The sequence below is a fragment of the Balaenoptera physalus genome (genome assembly GCF_965194825.1).
Source record: "Balaenoptera physalus genome assembly, chromosome: 5".
Classification (NCBI taxonomy): domain Eukaryota; kingdom Metazoa; phylum Chordata; class Mammalia; order Artiodactyla; family Balaenopteridae; genus Balaenoptera; species Balaenoptera physalus.
The window spans coordinates 30,855,556-30,871,594 of NC_138884.1; the positions used below are offsets into that span (position 1 = coordinate 30,855,556).

Here is a 16,039-nt window from a genome sequence, read left to right on the forward strand (position 1 = left end):
AAAGATACATTAATCTCAATGTTCATTGCAGCACCATTTACAATAGCCAAGACATGGAAGCCACCTAAATATCTAAAGACAGATGAATGGATAAAGAAGATGTGGTATATATACACAATGGAAAATTAGTCAGCCATAAAGAAGAATGAAATAGGGCTTCCCTGGTGGCGCAGTGGTTGAGAATCTGCCTGCCAACGCAGGGGACACGGGTTCGAGCCCTGGTCTGGGAAGATCCCACATGCCGCGGAGCAACTAGGCCCATGAGCCACAATTACTGAGCCTGCGCGTCTGGAGCCTGTGCTCCGCAACAAAAGAGGCCGCGATAACGAGAGGCCGGCGCACCGCGATGAAGAGTGGCCCCCGCTTGCCGCAACTAGAGAAAGCCCTCGCACAGAAACGAAGACCCAACACAGCCATAAATAAATAAATAAATAAACCCAAAGTTAAAAAAAAAAAAGAATGAAATAATGCCATTTGCAGCAACATGGATAGACCTAGAGATTATTATATTAAGGGAAGTAAGTCAGACAAAGATCATATGATATCATTTATATGTGGAATCTTAAAAATGATATAAATGAACTTATTTACAAAACAAATAGACTTACCGACATAGAAAACAAACTTATGGTTACCAGAGGGGATAGTGGGGTGGGGGGGAGGGGAGGGCAGATATATTAGGAGTTTGGGATTAACATATATACACTACTATGTATAAAATAGATAAACAAGGACCTACAGTATAACACAGAGTATATTCAATGTCTTGTAATAACCTATAATGGAAAAGAATCTGAAAAAGTATATATATATATATATATATATATATATATATATATATATATATATGTATATATGTATATATGTAAAACCGAATCACTTTGCTGTACACCTGAAGCTAACACAACATTGTAAATTAACTATACTTCAATTTTTAAAAAATGGTTAAAAAAAAAGAAAAAGAAAAATAGAGGCAGAAACACTTCCCAACTCATTTTATCAGGCCAATACTACCCAGTAACAAAATCAGACTCAGATGCTATAATAAATGAAAATGATAAACTAATATCCCTCAAGAATATAAACATAAAATTTTTCAACAAAATATTAGTAACTCAAAACCAGTAACTTCTAAAAAAGGATTTAAAAACTAAACAAGGATATATGACAACAAAGGCATAAAAAGTAGACAAAATGAGTTCATCAAAATTAAGCACTTTTATAAAAAGGCAATCCACAGAATGGGAGAAAATATTTGGAAATCATATATCTGATAAGGGACTAATATCCAAAATATATACAGGACTCCTAAAAATCAACAAAAAACCAAAACACCCAATTCAAAAATGGGCAAAGGACTTAGTCATTTCTCCAAAAAAGATATCAAATGGCTAATAAGCACATGAAAAGAGGCTCAACATCACTAATCGTTAGAGAAATGCAAATCAAAACCATGAGATACCACTTCACACCCATTACAATGGCTATTATCAAAAAATAGAAAACAAGTGTTGGTATGGATGTGGAAAAATCAGAACTCTTGTATATTGCTGTTCGGGATGTAAAATGGTGCAGCTGCTGTGGAAAACAGTATGGTGGTATTTTGAAAAATTAAACATAGAATCACCATTTGATCCAGCAATTCTCCTTCTGGGTATATGTGCAAAAGAACTGAAAGCCAGGACTCAAATAGATATTTGTCCATCATGTTCATAGCAGCATTAGTCACAATAGCCGTAAGATGGAAACAATCCAAATGTCCATTGATAATAAACAAAATGTGCTATATACATACAATGGAATATTATTCAGACTTAAAAAGGAATGAAATTCTGATGTATGCTACAACATGGCTGGACCATGAAAACATTATGCTAAGTTAAGCTAGAGACAAAAGGACAAATATTTGATGATTCAACTTATATGAGATACCAAGAGCAAGTTGTAAGAGATTTATCTAAATCTCTGCTTCTAAGACTACAAAATAAAGATGAAAATAGCTGTAAAGGTTAAATGAAATAAATAGGGAAGGCATTTAGCAAAATATCTGGTATTTAAAGTCTTTAAAAAAATATTAGCTGTTATCTTCATTTCTGGTGTATACATATTTAATACCCTAGGACAGGAATTGGCATACTACAGCCAACTGGCTGAAACCTGCCCACCACCTACATTTGTAAGATAAAGTTTAATTAGAACAGCTAAATTCAGTCATTATGCATTGCCTACAGCTGCTTTCATGCTATAATGACATTAATGAGTAGCTGCAACAGAGACCAGCTAGCACACAAGGCCTAAAATATTTACTATTGGGCTTTTTCATAAGAAATGTGCTGATCTGTATCCTAGGACAATAAAAACAAACTAGAAATACAATGCTACAGAATGTTAAAATAGATGGTGTAAATGGGGAAAGATAAGCAAGTTAACTGGTTTCCATCTGTCAATAAATTCAAAGTAAATGACAAACATATGGCTGTTTTCCATTTCCCCCCAAAAGTAAGCATTTCAAAACTGAAAGTGTCCTTAGAGGTAATAAGTTAGAATAAATTTTTTATCATCACTCCTGGTGTACTTAACGCAATGCATTAAGGCATTGCATTGGGTGATAAGCAAAGCATACTTTTCTGAAATAAATCATATTGAAAAGTATATATGAGAAATATCTACATAAAAGGAACTGTGTAAAGTACCACAAAGAATTCATAAAGGAAACAACAAGGTCCTACTGTATAGCACAGAGAACTATATTCAATATCCTATGATAAACCACAATGGAAAAGAATATTTTAAAAAAAGAATGTATATATATGTATAACTGAATCACTTTGCTGTCCAACAGAAATTAACATAACATTGTAAATCAAGTACACTTCAATAAAAAAATGTTGATTAAATAAAAAAAGAATTCATAAAGGATAAGACAATAAACTTAAAACACTTATAATCTAGTTGAGTCGAAAGGTAATCTCTAAGGCTTATAAAAAGCAGAGTTAAGTGCACTTCAATATAACTTCTATATTTCTTTAAATTTTATGTAAATAAAATCAATTTCTTTGTCTACTTATAACCTATACAAATTGAAAAATTCAAAAATGTATTACCTGAATTGGATGTTCACTAAATGAGGCTGGGAGCCATCTGACTGCCAATAAGTTTCTAGATTGTCATCTCGTAATTGATCCACTCCAAATCCTGAAAACACCACAAGTGACAATAAATTCTCACGATAAAGAAAGAGCCATATATTCAAAATACAAAATTACCACATATATTTGTCCAGAAAGTTTGATAAAGAGGATAGTGAGTACTGTGAAATTTAAATTAACCAAAATTCTTCAATCCTCTTAACCAGACCTCACTTCTCAGAAGCATAAAAAATTAATAAACAGAAATCTCAATTAAATAGATTTGGGAGACCAGAAGGGGAAGTTCTCATACCCTGTGACCGTAACAGAGCCCGAGAAGAAGAAGAAAGTCTCCTTTCTTGGCAAGAACTCAGCCAATGAAAAGCCACGGCCTCTCTGTTTACTGTAGCCCTCCCAACTTCCTTTTCCTCTGTAAAAGCGTGCTACTTCCCTTCAGTGTGGAAACTTGCACTTGGCTTGCCATGGTTGCAGACTCTGAATTGCAATTCTCTGCTGATCCTAAGTAAACCCATCTTTGCTGGAAAAATATCGGGCAGACTATTTATTTCAGATCAACATGTTGGTGGCCTCTACGAGGACCAGAGAAGACCCCCAGTGGTTCCAAGGCTGGTAAGCAAACAGGTGCAGTACCCACCATTGAACCCACTGTCACTCACTGCTTTCTCACTGACCCTGCAGTTTGAAAGTTAAGTCTTTCTCTTGGATCTGAGCACACGCCCTCTTTGCATTTGAAGCTCTCCAGGCTTTATTCGGGATCTATTTTAAGGTTTCATCTTTTTGGTTAAGGCTTTGTTTTGTATATGAGTACTCATTTGGCAGGTCAGTCTAATTTTGAGATCAGACTGTTTCAACCAAATCTGACTGAAAACACCTTTGGCCCATTCATTCGGGAACAGGGGCTGTTTCTCTGAAACTGTTCCAGTTTTCTTCATCCTACTCCTTTGGAAGGGGCTGTCCTATGGAAATTGGCCGTAAAAGTCTTTGGCCTGGCTCCTTCTAAAACCAAGCTGTCTCCTTTGAACTGGCTGGGATTAGCCTGCAAGTTGTTTGAATTGAGCAGTTTGTGCTGTAAGCTGTTTGGAAATTGTTCTTTTACTCCAGAGAAAAACTTCTGAGAAATGGGATCCTAGTTATCTAAACATTTTGAGGGTACCCACCCCCTAGGAGGACTCCAGATGATTTTGTTTAAAAGCCAAGGTCCTTCCTCAGGCACATTTCTAACTAAATGGACCAACTTGACCAAAGGCAATTTAGAATATAAATGGTTATTACAAAGAACTTTTGAAATCCCTAACTTAATTTCCTTAGAACTGAATTGGACTACAATAGCTCAAAAATTTCCAGAACTGAGTGTAATGCTTATTTTGATTGGTATTTTGAAGCTTCTCAACATTATCAGGGGTCTAAAATTGCCTCTCTGCGAAATAAAATTTTAAGATTAACTGAGGCGAACAAATGATTAAAGAAAGATACAATGGCTCCTAGAGCCTCAGGCTCTTCTTCCTTGGCTGTCTTAGGCGCCACCTCAGGCATTGTCTTCTCTCCCTCCCTCGGCTGCTGGTGGCCAGACTCCACCTCTGGCGCCATCTTCCTCCTTCCCTTCTGTGCTGCCCACACCTCCTCTATTCCTTCAATTCCCCCATACTAATTCTCTCACCAACCTTCCCCTTTTCTCTTAAACTTTCCCAACTCCCTTTTCCTCTGAACTTGTCAGAACCTGCCCCTTTAATATTAAGCCTTCTAAGGGTCCAGAGGCTAGACCCTTAATTTCTTACTTCCCTGGACCAAAACTGAACTGCAAGCCATATTCAAAATTTTCCCAAAGTAACTGAAGATCTTCACATACTTGCTGAAGAATTTAATACAGTCATTAAAACTTATCAACCTGGTTTCTCTGACTCCTATCAACTAGTTCATAGCTTTTTGGTGACGGCCAGGCCCGACAACTGAGAACTGCTAACTGGAAAAATCCTGAATGTTCTCTAGAATTACAACTGGGAGACCAGTCCACCAACTTATTATCATATGACCAGGCTTGAACAATCGCTAGGCAACTTCATCGAGCAATTCCTGAGGTTTTTCCAAAGTCTGTTGATTGGAACAAAATTCAGACTTGCATACAAAAGTCTGATGAACCTGTTTATGATTATTACAATCAACGTCTAATTGTTTTTGAAGAAAATTCTGGTCTTCCTTCAGATATTGATTCCACCCAGGTCGTTTTTAACTATGTTTGTTAATGGGCTGAACTGGGACCTTTCCCGTCTAATAAAAAGGACCAGGATGGAACGGGAAACTATGCTCACTCCAGATTTAGTTAACCTGGTAAACCAGTTCTCTTGCATTTTAGATGAGTCACCTCAAAGGAAGACTGCCTAAATTCTTAATGTTCAATTCCAGCAAATGAAGACTCCTAAACAGAACCAAAACCCTCCTAGTTTCTACTATTACTGCGAAGAGTCAGGACACTGGAAAAAAACACTGTTACAAATTTAAGCGTTTTGGGTGCCTTCAGCCCTCTAACCAGCCTTTCCAACGTCCTCCCAATTCTCAATGACAGGGCTCTGAAGAACCATAGGGGCTCTTCCCAATCCTCTCAATCAGTTTGGAGAAACATTTCTCCAGACTGAGAAGGAATCTCTTCCAGTCCTGACACTGGAGCCACACTCTACACCCCACTACTATAAAACAGCCCCCGCCTCAGAGAACTAAAACGGTTCAGATAGTGGGACTCTCTAACGATCCTCAGGAGGTTCCTGTCTCCGAACGTGTTCCCTTTTGTTTAGGCCCGTTGAGAGTCAGACACTTTTTTTCCCCCTCAGTTCCTCCACCCCTATTCATTTATTAGGCCGAAACTTCTTAGAGAATTATCACGCCAGAATTTCTCCCAAAGGGGGAAAATAATTTTAGAAACTGACAGTAGTCATCAGAATAAACAACCAGGTGAACTAAATGACCCTCTGACATCTTTTATTTGTTCCATCTTTGATGGTACTAGAGCAGATTCCAGAAACACTGATCATTTGTCCCTATTATCAGCTACCACCCACCTTATGGGCAAAATCTCCAACTGACGTTAACAAAGTTCACAGCACACCCCCTCATCAAGATTCAAACAGACCCCTCAAAACCTCTTCCTGGAATTAATCAATACCTTATAAGTAAAAAAGTCTTTCAAGCCATAAAGCCCATAATATAAGATTACAAGGCTCAAGGCCTCATTATCCCGTTTACTAGTCCCTGTAACGCTCCCATTTTACTGGTGAGAAAACCTAAGGGTGGACCTACCAGCAATAAACAACATTGTTATTTATCCCTGGACACCCTGTTATTCCTAAGCCTCATATGTTACTAATGCCCATTGCTACCATGAGTAAATTCTTAACTGTAATTGATTTATGCAGTCCATTCTTTAGTATTCCACTTGAAGCCCATACCTTTTTGCCTTCACTTGGGAAGAAATACAATTCACCTAGATAGTAATGCCTCAGGGTTTTACTAAGAGTCCTTCTGTTTTCTCACAAATGCTAAAAGCTGATCTGGACATATAAAATTCCCTAGGGGTTCTACTTTGTGGCAATATGTGAATGATTTGATTCTTTGTTCTCCTTCTCAGCTTCCTCAAAGGAAAACAGCATCCACCTGCTAAAGCTTTCAGCCTTAAAGGGACATAAGATTGCCAAAGAAAAATTGCAGTTGGCCCAAATTCAGGTTTGATATTAAGGGCATCTCATATCAGAACAAGGGCTACACCTAGATCCCAACAGATTTCATGGTGTCCTAAGTTTCCCAAAACCCTTAAGTGCCAACGTCAAGGTTTTCTCGGGCTAGTTGGTTATTGCTGAAATTGGACTCCAAATTTCTCTTTTATGGCCAAAGCCTCTATATGTTTTACTTAATGATAACAGCCCTGACCCAATTTTATGAGAACAGGAGGACATGGCCATCAAGGCCTTAAAGGAGAGTTTGATAAACCCACCTGCCTTTGGGCATCCCAATTATCAGATTCCCTTTTTCCTTTTTGTATATGAAAAGGGGAAGAGAATGCCCTTGAGTTACTCACCCAAAAACATGGGGCCCACCATTGACCCATAGGGTATTATAGCCAGCAACTGGACCCTGTGACACAGGGATGCCCCCCTTGCTTTAGAACCAGTACAGCCACTGCCCTTTTAGTTAAGGTCACCAAGAAAATCACTGTGGAATCCCCTTTAACCACTCTTGTACTTCATGAAGTAGAAGCTCTCCTGAATTCTCATCACACTCAACATTTCTCAGTCAGCTGCCTTACCTCCTATGAAGGCCTTTGTTAAGTGTTCGTCACACAACCCTTTTACATTGTAAAAGACTGAATCCACCTACTCTTTGCTCCTCAGCAAATTTACCTGGAATCCTATATCATCCAGCCATTCCAGATAACGGAAAACTATCCAGTATTGTTTTTCCTGATTAAAATCATAATAATTTATACTAATTAAAAAAGTAAAGTGTGGATTTTTCAAAAAATTTAAGCAAAACAGATTTAATTTATGTTTTATTTTTTGACTAAGTAGTATATTCACTTTAGATCAAATTCACAAGGTACAAAAAAGAACATGGTGAAGTCTCTCTCCCCCCAGCACCTAGTTCCCTTCTCCACATATAATCCAAGTTATCAGTATCTTACATACCCTTGCACAGATGTAAGCAAATATATATATATATATATATATATATATATATATATATATATATTCTTTTTTCCTCTCTACACAAATGATGGCATATTATACATACTTCTACACTTTGCATTTTTCTTTTCATTTAACATATCTGAAAGATTTACCCATATCAATAAATTAATAATAATAGCAAACACTGATATCACATTTAATATGTGCCATGCACATTTCTAAGCATTTTATATATATTAAATCATGAAATATTTATTAACTCATATAGTAACTAAGTTAACCTAAACGTCTTTTAAAAATTCTGTATCAGATCATCTCGCTCCCCTGCTTAATACCTCCAGTGATTTCTCTTTGTACTTAAAATCCAAATTCTTTTCCAAGGCCTACCAGAGTTCACATAATCTGACCCATGTCTAATTATATCTCCAATGTCATCTTCTACCACTTTACCTCCTTACAACTCTCCAGCCACACTAGCCTTCTTTCTGAACTTCAAACATGCCAAACCAGTTAGCTTAGAGCCTTTGAACTAGGTGTTCCCTGTGTCAGGAAGGTTCTTCTCTGAAATCTTTGCATAGTGGATTCTTCTTAGCATTTACATGTCAGCGCAAATTTCACTTCCCACCAGAGGCCCTCCTTGATCTATTTATTATATTGCTGTTTTATTTTCTCCAAAGCACATACTGCTATTCAACTCAGAAATTCTTTAACTCAATGATCATAACTGTCAGTTATAGCATGAAAAAAAAAATAAAAATTTAGTCAGGTTTTTTTTTTTTTTTTTAAGAAAAATAGAACTTACACCACCCAATTATGCCTCTCAAAATTAACTCATAAAGGCAATGTCTTGGTAGAAGATATGGGTCAAGTGGAAAGTTATGTTCTAGATATTCACAAAATACAGCCTCATCAAACCCCTTATTTTTGTTGGCTTATAAAATATCACATACAGAGTCAAACATAGAAAATGTACTTATTTTTCCTCTAATTTTCTTTCCCAACATGGTATGAATTTGATGCTTATGAAATTAAATGATTAAATTATTATAATAAGACTCTGTTTTAATGCCAGCAACCACACAAATCTGACCTTTAGTTTTTCCAGTCTCTTGGGCAGAGACTGACAATTGTGCTGAACGGTGGTATTGTTTTCTGATGTGTATTCAATTAAGTTGAATCTACTAAATACATTTCAACTTTAATCTGAGTGAAATACTGAACCAGTATTTCCAAAGATAAAATAATAATTTTGCAAAGCCATCTACCACCAACCATACTGTAGCAGTGAGGTACATCTGTATCTCCCAAAGACTGATACTAACATTTTGAAAGTTTATTAAAATTCTCCCTTATATCAGTGCTCACCTGAATTACTGCATATCTCCTAACTCATTTCTTTACCTCTAATCTTGCCTCACTTCAGTCCATCCTTCACAATTCTCAAATGTGAACAAACACTGTTTCATTCTGCTACTTTAAATTGTTCAATGGCTCATACTCTCTGTACAATAAAGTATGATCTTTTTTTTTTAAATTTTATATTTTATATTTTTGGCCACGTTGTGCAGCTTGTGGGATCTCAGTTCCCTGACCAGGGATTGAACCCAGGCCACAGCAGTGAAAGCCCAGAATCCTAACCACTAGGCCACCAGGGAACTCCCAGGTATGAACTGTTTAATAAAGCCCCCTATGATCAGGCCTCTTCCTAACTAGCTAGTTTCACCTATGCCACTTCCCTCTGTTCTAGTCTTACTGGCTACTCACAATTCTTTGAAAGAACCATGCTTTGCTAAGCTATACACCTTTGCACATACTGTTCCTCTTGCCTTTATGTCCTTCCCCAGTGAAATTCTACCTTGCCCCATCATGCCAGATACGCATCATCTCCATGAAGACTTTTCTGATCCTCTGAAGCAGCGTCAATCACTTTCTCCTTTGGCCCACTACTGCACTGAGCTCATGCTTAGGGGGAAGCAGTATGACCTAGTGAAAGCCTGACTGCCTTGAATCCCAGCATTCCCACTTATTAGGTGATATCTGCCAAATTGCTTAATCTGTCTGTACTACAGTTTCCTCATTTGGAAAATGATAAAAAATAACAGTAAATACTTCATACGACTTTTAGAGACTTTACTGAGACAGTTGTTTATTTTATACATGTGAAGTACTTACAACAGAACCTCTCTTAGTAAGCACGAAATAAAAGTTATAAATTATTACATTGTATAATAATGACTAATTTAAAGATATAATTCCTCCATTAGATCGTGAACTCCTTGACAACAAGGTCTGTGTGTCTTTTGTATTTTTTAATCTCTAACAGTGTTACAGATTTCAGCAACTGTCTGCTGACTTGAACTGAAAAATATCTGACCATAGAGAAGTAAGGTTAAGTAAAGGTTAAACAACTAACTTTCTCATGCTGTTTCTCATTAATAAAGAGTATTCAGTCATTCATAACATGCAAAATGATAATCACATAATTATATTTCACTGATGAACACAAAGCTGAAAATCACAGTAGTGAAATGTGTGACAGCACAATGATGAATTTCATGACTTTCATACCCAACACATTTTTAAGTGATTCCCACCATTCTTCTGGTAGTGTCAACCATTGTTCTCTTCTGCACCTCCAAGATGTCAGAGCAGTGGGGCGACTTCAGGGGACCAGTGACTTCTATGTGTTGTCCTCTGCCAAGCCCCACAGCATGAAAGAATGTGAACTGGCACTGATTCCTACCCTGTTACTGACATCAGTATGGCACCAGTCAAATTATGCTACTCAGTAAAGCAACAGAAGATACTCAATTTGAGCAAATTCACAGAAACATTTGGTGCTATAAAGAATATTAGAGGGCTTCCCTGGTGGCACAGTGGTTAGGAATCCACCTATCAATGCAGCGGACACGGGCTCGAGCCCTGGTCCGGGAGGATCCCACATGCCACGGAGCAACTAAGCCCATGCGCCACAATTACTAAGCCTGCGCTCTAGAGCCCGTGTGCCACAACTACTGAGCCCGCGTGCCACAACTACTGAAGCCTGTGCACCTAGAGCCTGTGCTCCGCAACAAGAGAAGCCACCGCAAGGAGAAGCCTGCACACCACAAGGATGAGTAACCCCCACTCGCTGCAACTAGAGAAAGCCTGCGCGCAGCAACGAAGACACAACACAGTCAAAAATTTTAAAATTTTTTAAAAATTAAAAAATAATATAAAAAAGAATATTAGAAACTTCTGAAGCAGTCTAGGATACATGAAGCTAGAAAAAGGCACCATCCTCACTCAAACAACAAGAAAAGGCTAGATAAACTACAAACTCATAATTTTTCTTGAAAACATGAGTGCTTAAAATCACGCAGCAACCAAATATCCTGAAATCCAAGAAGGGTCAGCTCCCAGGTTAGGAGAGAAAGGATGGACAGCCTGTCCCAGCTGTGGTAGAGCATGGAAGGAAGGATCAGCGACCAAATAAACATAGAAGAAGAAATCAGGTAGAATTTCAACAAATTGCTAAAGGCTAAGCGTGGGCTATCATAAAAGTATAGCAGCCCTGGGAGTCTCAAACACAAGGTGAACTCACTCTGACTCTCAGACTCTTTTCTGAGGGCCTCACTGTACACATTAGAGGACATCTGGGGGGGAAAGCAAGAGATTGGAAAGCCTATGTCAGTGGTACATGCCTGGAGGAGGGAACTGACTGCCACTGCAAGAAAAGCAAAAACCCCAACTGCACAGACCCATCCTTGCTGGGAGAAAAGTAAAAGAAAAACCCTCTACACTTGGGGAAGAAGCAGAAAACACTCCTTCCTCTGGGGATGGGGCAGAAAACTCTCTCCAAGGAAAGTCCAGAGTTTCACTATCATAGGTAGGAGGGACCAAAATGTTGAGAAAGTCCCAACCTGCAGGTCAGACATGCAAGGGCTGTCTAGGATTGAAGCTAGACCAGGAAAACAGAGAAGAAGTCCTGCCTCTGATCCCCTGCACTGAGTTACAACCATCGCATTTTACTGCTGGAGGCAGGGCAAGAGGATGGAGAGAGACACCCTCTGAAGCACAGGGATACAGAGATAACTGAAAATGATAGTGGAGGAGGAACACTAAGAAAACTCCTCTGGCACAACAGCCCCACCGTAAGTACTGGGCATCTTTAGAGGAATTTGAAGCCTGTGATATTGAAAGTAATAACCATAATAAAACAAACAAACAAACAAACTCAAACCCAGCTCAATTCCTAACTAACTTAACCCCCACTATAAAAGGCTGACAGAGGAAAACAGGTATCCATTTCAAAGCATAAATACCATTTTTCTCAGTATCTACTAATCTATATGTGATGTTTGGCATTCTGTAAACATTTATGATGCACAAACAAGCAAGAGAAACAAATATTATCAAAAGATAAAGCAATCACTAGAAATAGACTCAGAGATGAACCAGATGTTGAAACTAACAAATGGGGACTTTAAATAGCTATGATTAATATGTTAAAGAATCTAGGGGAAAAGGTAGATGAAATGCAGGAAAAGACAGGGAATTTCAACATAGGAGAAAACTCCTTTAAGAGTCAAATGAAAAAGCCATAATAAAAAACACCATATCAGAGATGAAAGATTCCTTAAGACAGATGGACTCAATAAAGCCAAAGAAAGAAGTAGTAGACTTGAAGCTAGGCCAATTAAAAAACCCCAAAGCAAAACACAAAGAGAAAAAAAAAAAAAAAAATAGAGCACCTAAAAGCAAGGGGACAAATACCAAATGGTCTAGCAAATTAAATGGTCTAGCATATGTATAACTGGATTCCCAGAAGGATGAGAATGGGGCAAAAGAATTACTTGAAGAAATAATGGCCACAAATTTTCATAAAGTAATGCAAGACATTAAACCAGAAGATCCAAGAATCTCAGTGGCTCTCAAGCAGGATTAAACACACACACACGCATACACGTGGACACATAATGTTTATATTGCTGAAAATTAACGATAAAATCTTAAAGGCAGCCAGGAAAAAAGCCACATTAACTACAGCAGAATTTTCTTCAGAAACTATGCAAGCCAGAAGATACAGAATGACATATTTACAGTAGTAAAAGGAGAAACCTGCTAACCTAGAATTTCATACAGGGAAAATATATCACGGTAATAAAAGCAAAATGAAAATTTTTTCAACCAAACAGTGCTAGCAGACCTGAAATACAAAAAATGTAAAGAAAGTTCTTCAGGCAGGAGGAATATGATACCAGACAGAAGCCTGGATCTATTCAAAGAAATAAAAAGTTCCCAAAATTGAAAAAGTTAAAGTAAGCATAAAGTTTGTTTTTTAATCACGCCAAAATATAATTGACCTTTTAAAACAAAAATAGCAACAATATACTCTGGGGGTTTAAAATATGCAAAAATAAAATACATAACAAAAATGGCATAAAGCATGGGCATAAATTGGAAGTATACTGAAGGATTTGTATACCATATCTATAGTAGTATAATATTACTTGAAGGTAAACTGTGACAATTAAAGATGTACAGTGTAATCCTTAGGGCAATCCCTCAAAAATTTCAAAAAGGATGTATAACTAATGAGTCAATAGTGGAGATAAAACAGAATCATAAAAAATACTGAATTGATCCAAAATCAGGTTAAAAAAAGAGGGAATAAATGGACAAAAACCCCCAAATTCCAAGGTAGTAGTTTTAAATCTAATTACATCAGTAGGTACATTAGGTGTAAATGGTCTAAACACTCCCAATTATAAGATAAAGAATGTCAGACTGGATTTTAAAAAGCAAGACCCAATAATATGCTATCTATAAGAAATCCACTTCAAATAAAAAGATATATACAGTTTAAAAGTAAAAGGAAGAACTTCTAGTTTCCGATCTGACATGTAAAGAGCTTGGACAATGTCACTCTCATCCTCACAACAACAGCAAAAAAGCTTCACTAACTGAAAACCAATAATTTTTCTTAGGTCCCAAAGAGGTCACAGGGCAAACCACCACCCAAAAAACTGAAGAGAACAGAAAACAGAGAATCACATCTTACCAGGAGCAGAAACCACCACTAGAGTTAGCAACTGGTAGGAAAACTTAAAGAGTAATTGAGTAATTGTTAATTCACTAATTGCTAGAGACTGAGTACAGACTAGCTTGAGAGATTAAAAGCTCCTGGAAGCCCAGCCTTAGAGAGGACTCCACATTTTCATGAATTTTACCTCTAGGAGCCCCACCAGGTTCTCTTCAGGGTAAAGATCAGAGAAAATTCTCCAGTGCTTTCTGCAGATGGAGGGGGAAAGTAATCTTTGTGAAATACACCAAAAGCATTTTCTTCCCCTTTAACAAAGGCCTGACTTAAAGGAAAACTGTTTTAGCAGAACCTAAGCAACATGGGTTTTACCAGAGCTGGACATGGGGGAGGGAAAATACGCAACTCCATCTCCCTCTAGCCTTCCTGTCTCATCTAAGTGGGGAAAGAAAAGGTGAGAAGTGCTTGTAAAGGTCACAGCCATGATGAACACAGGCCCACTAAAAGACTGAGATCTAATCAAAGGATTATAGAACACTTCCATTCCCCCCATAACTTACCACCATATCAACAGGGCTCCAACATAATATCAGGAGGTTAAATTCAAATAACTGCAAGTTTAGATGCCATTTAAGGAGTCTCTAGGGAAATCCAAAGATAACAAGGGAGACATAAACAAAGACACTAAAGAAATTTCAGCCTCTGAATCTTAACCTTTACCCATCAGGCAGAAAATCAGCAAGTATATGGTTGAACCGAACAGCACAGTCAATCAGCTAGATCAAACTGATATTTATAGATTACCTCATTCAATGACAGCAGAATACACAATTCTTCTTAAGTTCACATGCAACATTAGCGAAAATGGACCACATTTTGGGCTATAAAACACAATAAAAACATTTAAAAGAATAGAAATCACACAAAGTGTGCTCCCAGACCACAGCAGAATTAAACTAGAAATCATTAACAGAAAGCACTGCTTTCTGAAATTTACAGCATTTATAGCATGTACTATATATGTATTAGAAAAGAAGAAAGCTCTAAAGTCAATAATCTAAGCATTCACCTTAGAAAACTAGAAAAAGAAGAGCAAATTAAACCCAAAATAAGCAGAAGAAAGAAATAATAAAAATCAGAGAAGAAATCAATGAAACTAAAAACAGCAAATTAATAGAGAAAAATTACCAATACCACAAGCTGTTTCTTTGAAAAGGTCAATAAAATCAATAAACCTCTAACCAGGCTAAACAAGAAAAAAAGAAAGAAGACACAAATTACTAATATAAAAAATGAAAGAGGGGCCATCACTACTGATCCCATGGACAATAAAAAGGGTAATAAAGGAGTATTATAGACTTCATGCCCACAAATTTGATAAATAAAATGGACCAATTCCTTGAAAGACAATCTACCAAAACTCACACAAGGAGAAACAGATAATCTGAATAAGCCTATATCTATTACAAAAATTGAATAAAAAATTAATACCCTTCCAAAAGCAATCACCAGGCCTAGATGGTTTCACTGGTGACTTATGTCAAACTTTCAAGGAAGAAATAATACCTAGTCTGCATAATCTCTTCCAGAAAACAGAATCAGAGGGAATACTTTCTAACTGACTCTATAAGTGCAGCATTACCCTAATAACAAAATCAGACAAAGACACCACAAGAAAGGTAAATTAAAGAACAATATCTCTCATGAACACAGATGCAAAAATTGTCAAGAAAATATTAGCAAATTGAATCCATGTATAAAAAGGATTATTTACCACAATCAATTGGAATTTATTGCAGGTATGCACAGCTGGTTCAACATTCTAAAATTAACTAACGTAATCCATCAAAACAAACAACAGGCTAAAGGAGAAAAACCACATGATCATATCATTAGATGTTGAGAAAACATTTGACAAATCCAACATCCATTCAAGACAAAATCTATTATCAAACTAGAAATATAAGGGAACTTCTTCAACTTTATATTATCTACAAAAAAACAACAGCTAACGTCATATATAATAGCGAGAAAATAGAAGTTTTCCCACTATGATCAGGCATAAGGCAAGGATATCCCTTTTTGCCACTCCTATGCAACATCATGTTGGAAGTCTTAGCTAATGCAAAGGAAGAAATAAAAACAATAGAACCCAGCAATTCTACTCGTAAGTATTTACTCAAGAAAAATGAAAA

General features: G+C 37.1%; 1 protein-coding gene across 4 annotated transcripts in view; it reads right to left on the reverse strand.

Annotated features, from left to right (window-relative positions):
- Positions 1 to 16,039, reverse strand: part of ANAPC10 (anaphase promoting complex subunit 10) — a 106,484-nt gene that overhangs the window by 85,078 nt on the left and 5,367 nt on the right. For all 4 annotated transcript variants that reach the window (XR_014264086.1, XM_082463476.1, XM_082463475.1 and 1 more), the window contains exon 3: positions 3,105 to 3,195. Coding sequence is in view for 3 of the 4 variants with exons in the window: in XM_082463476.1 (XP_082319602.1) it covers positions 3,105 to 3,195 (91 nt within the window). In the remaining variant the exon portion in view is untranslated. The remainder of the gene's footprint in view (positions 1 to 3,104; positions 3,196 to 16,039) is intronic.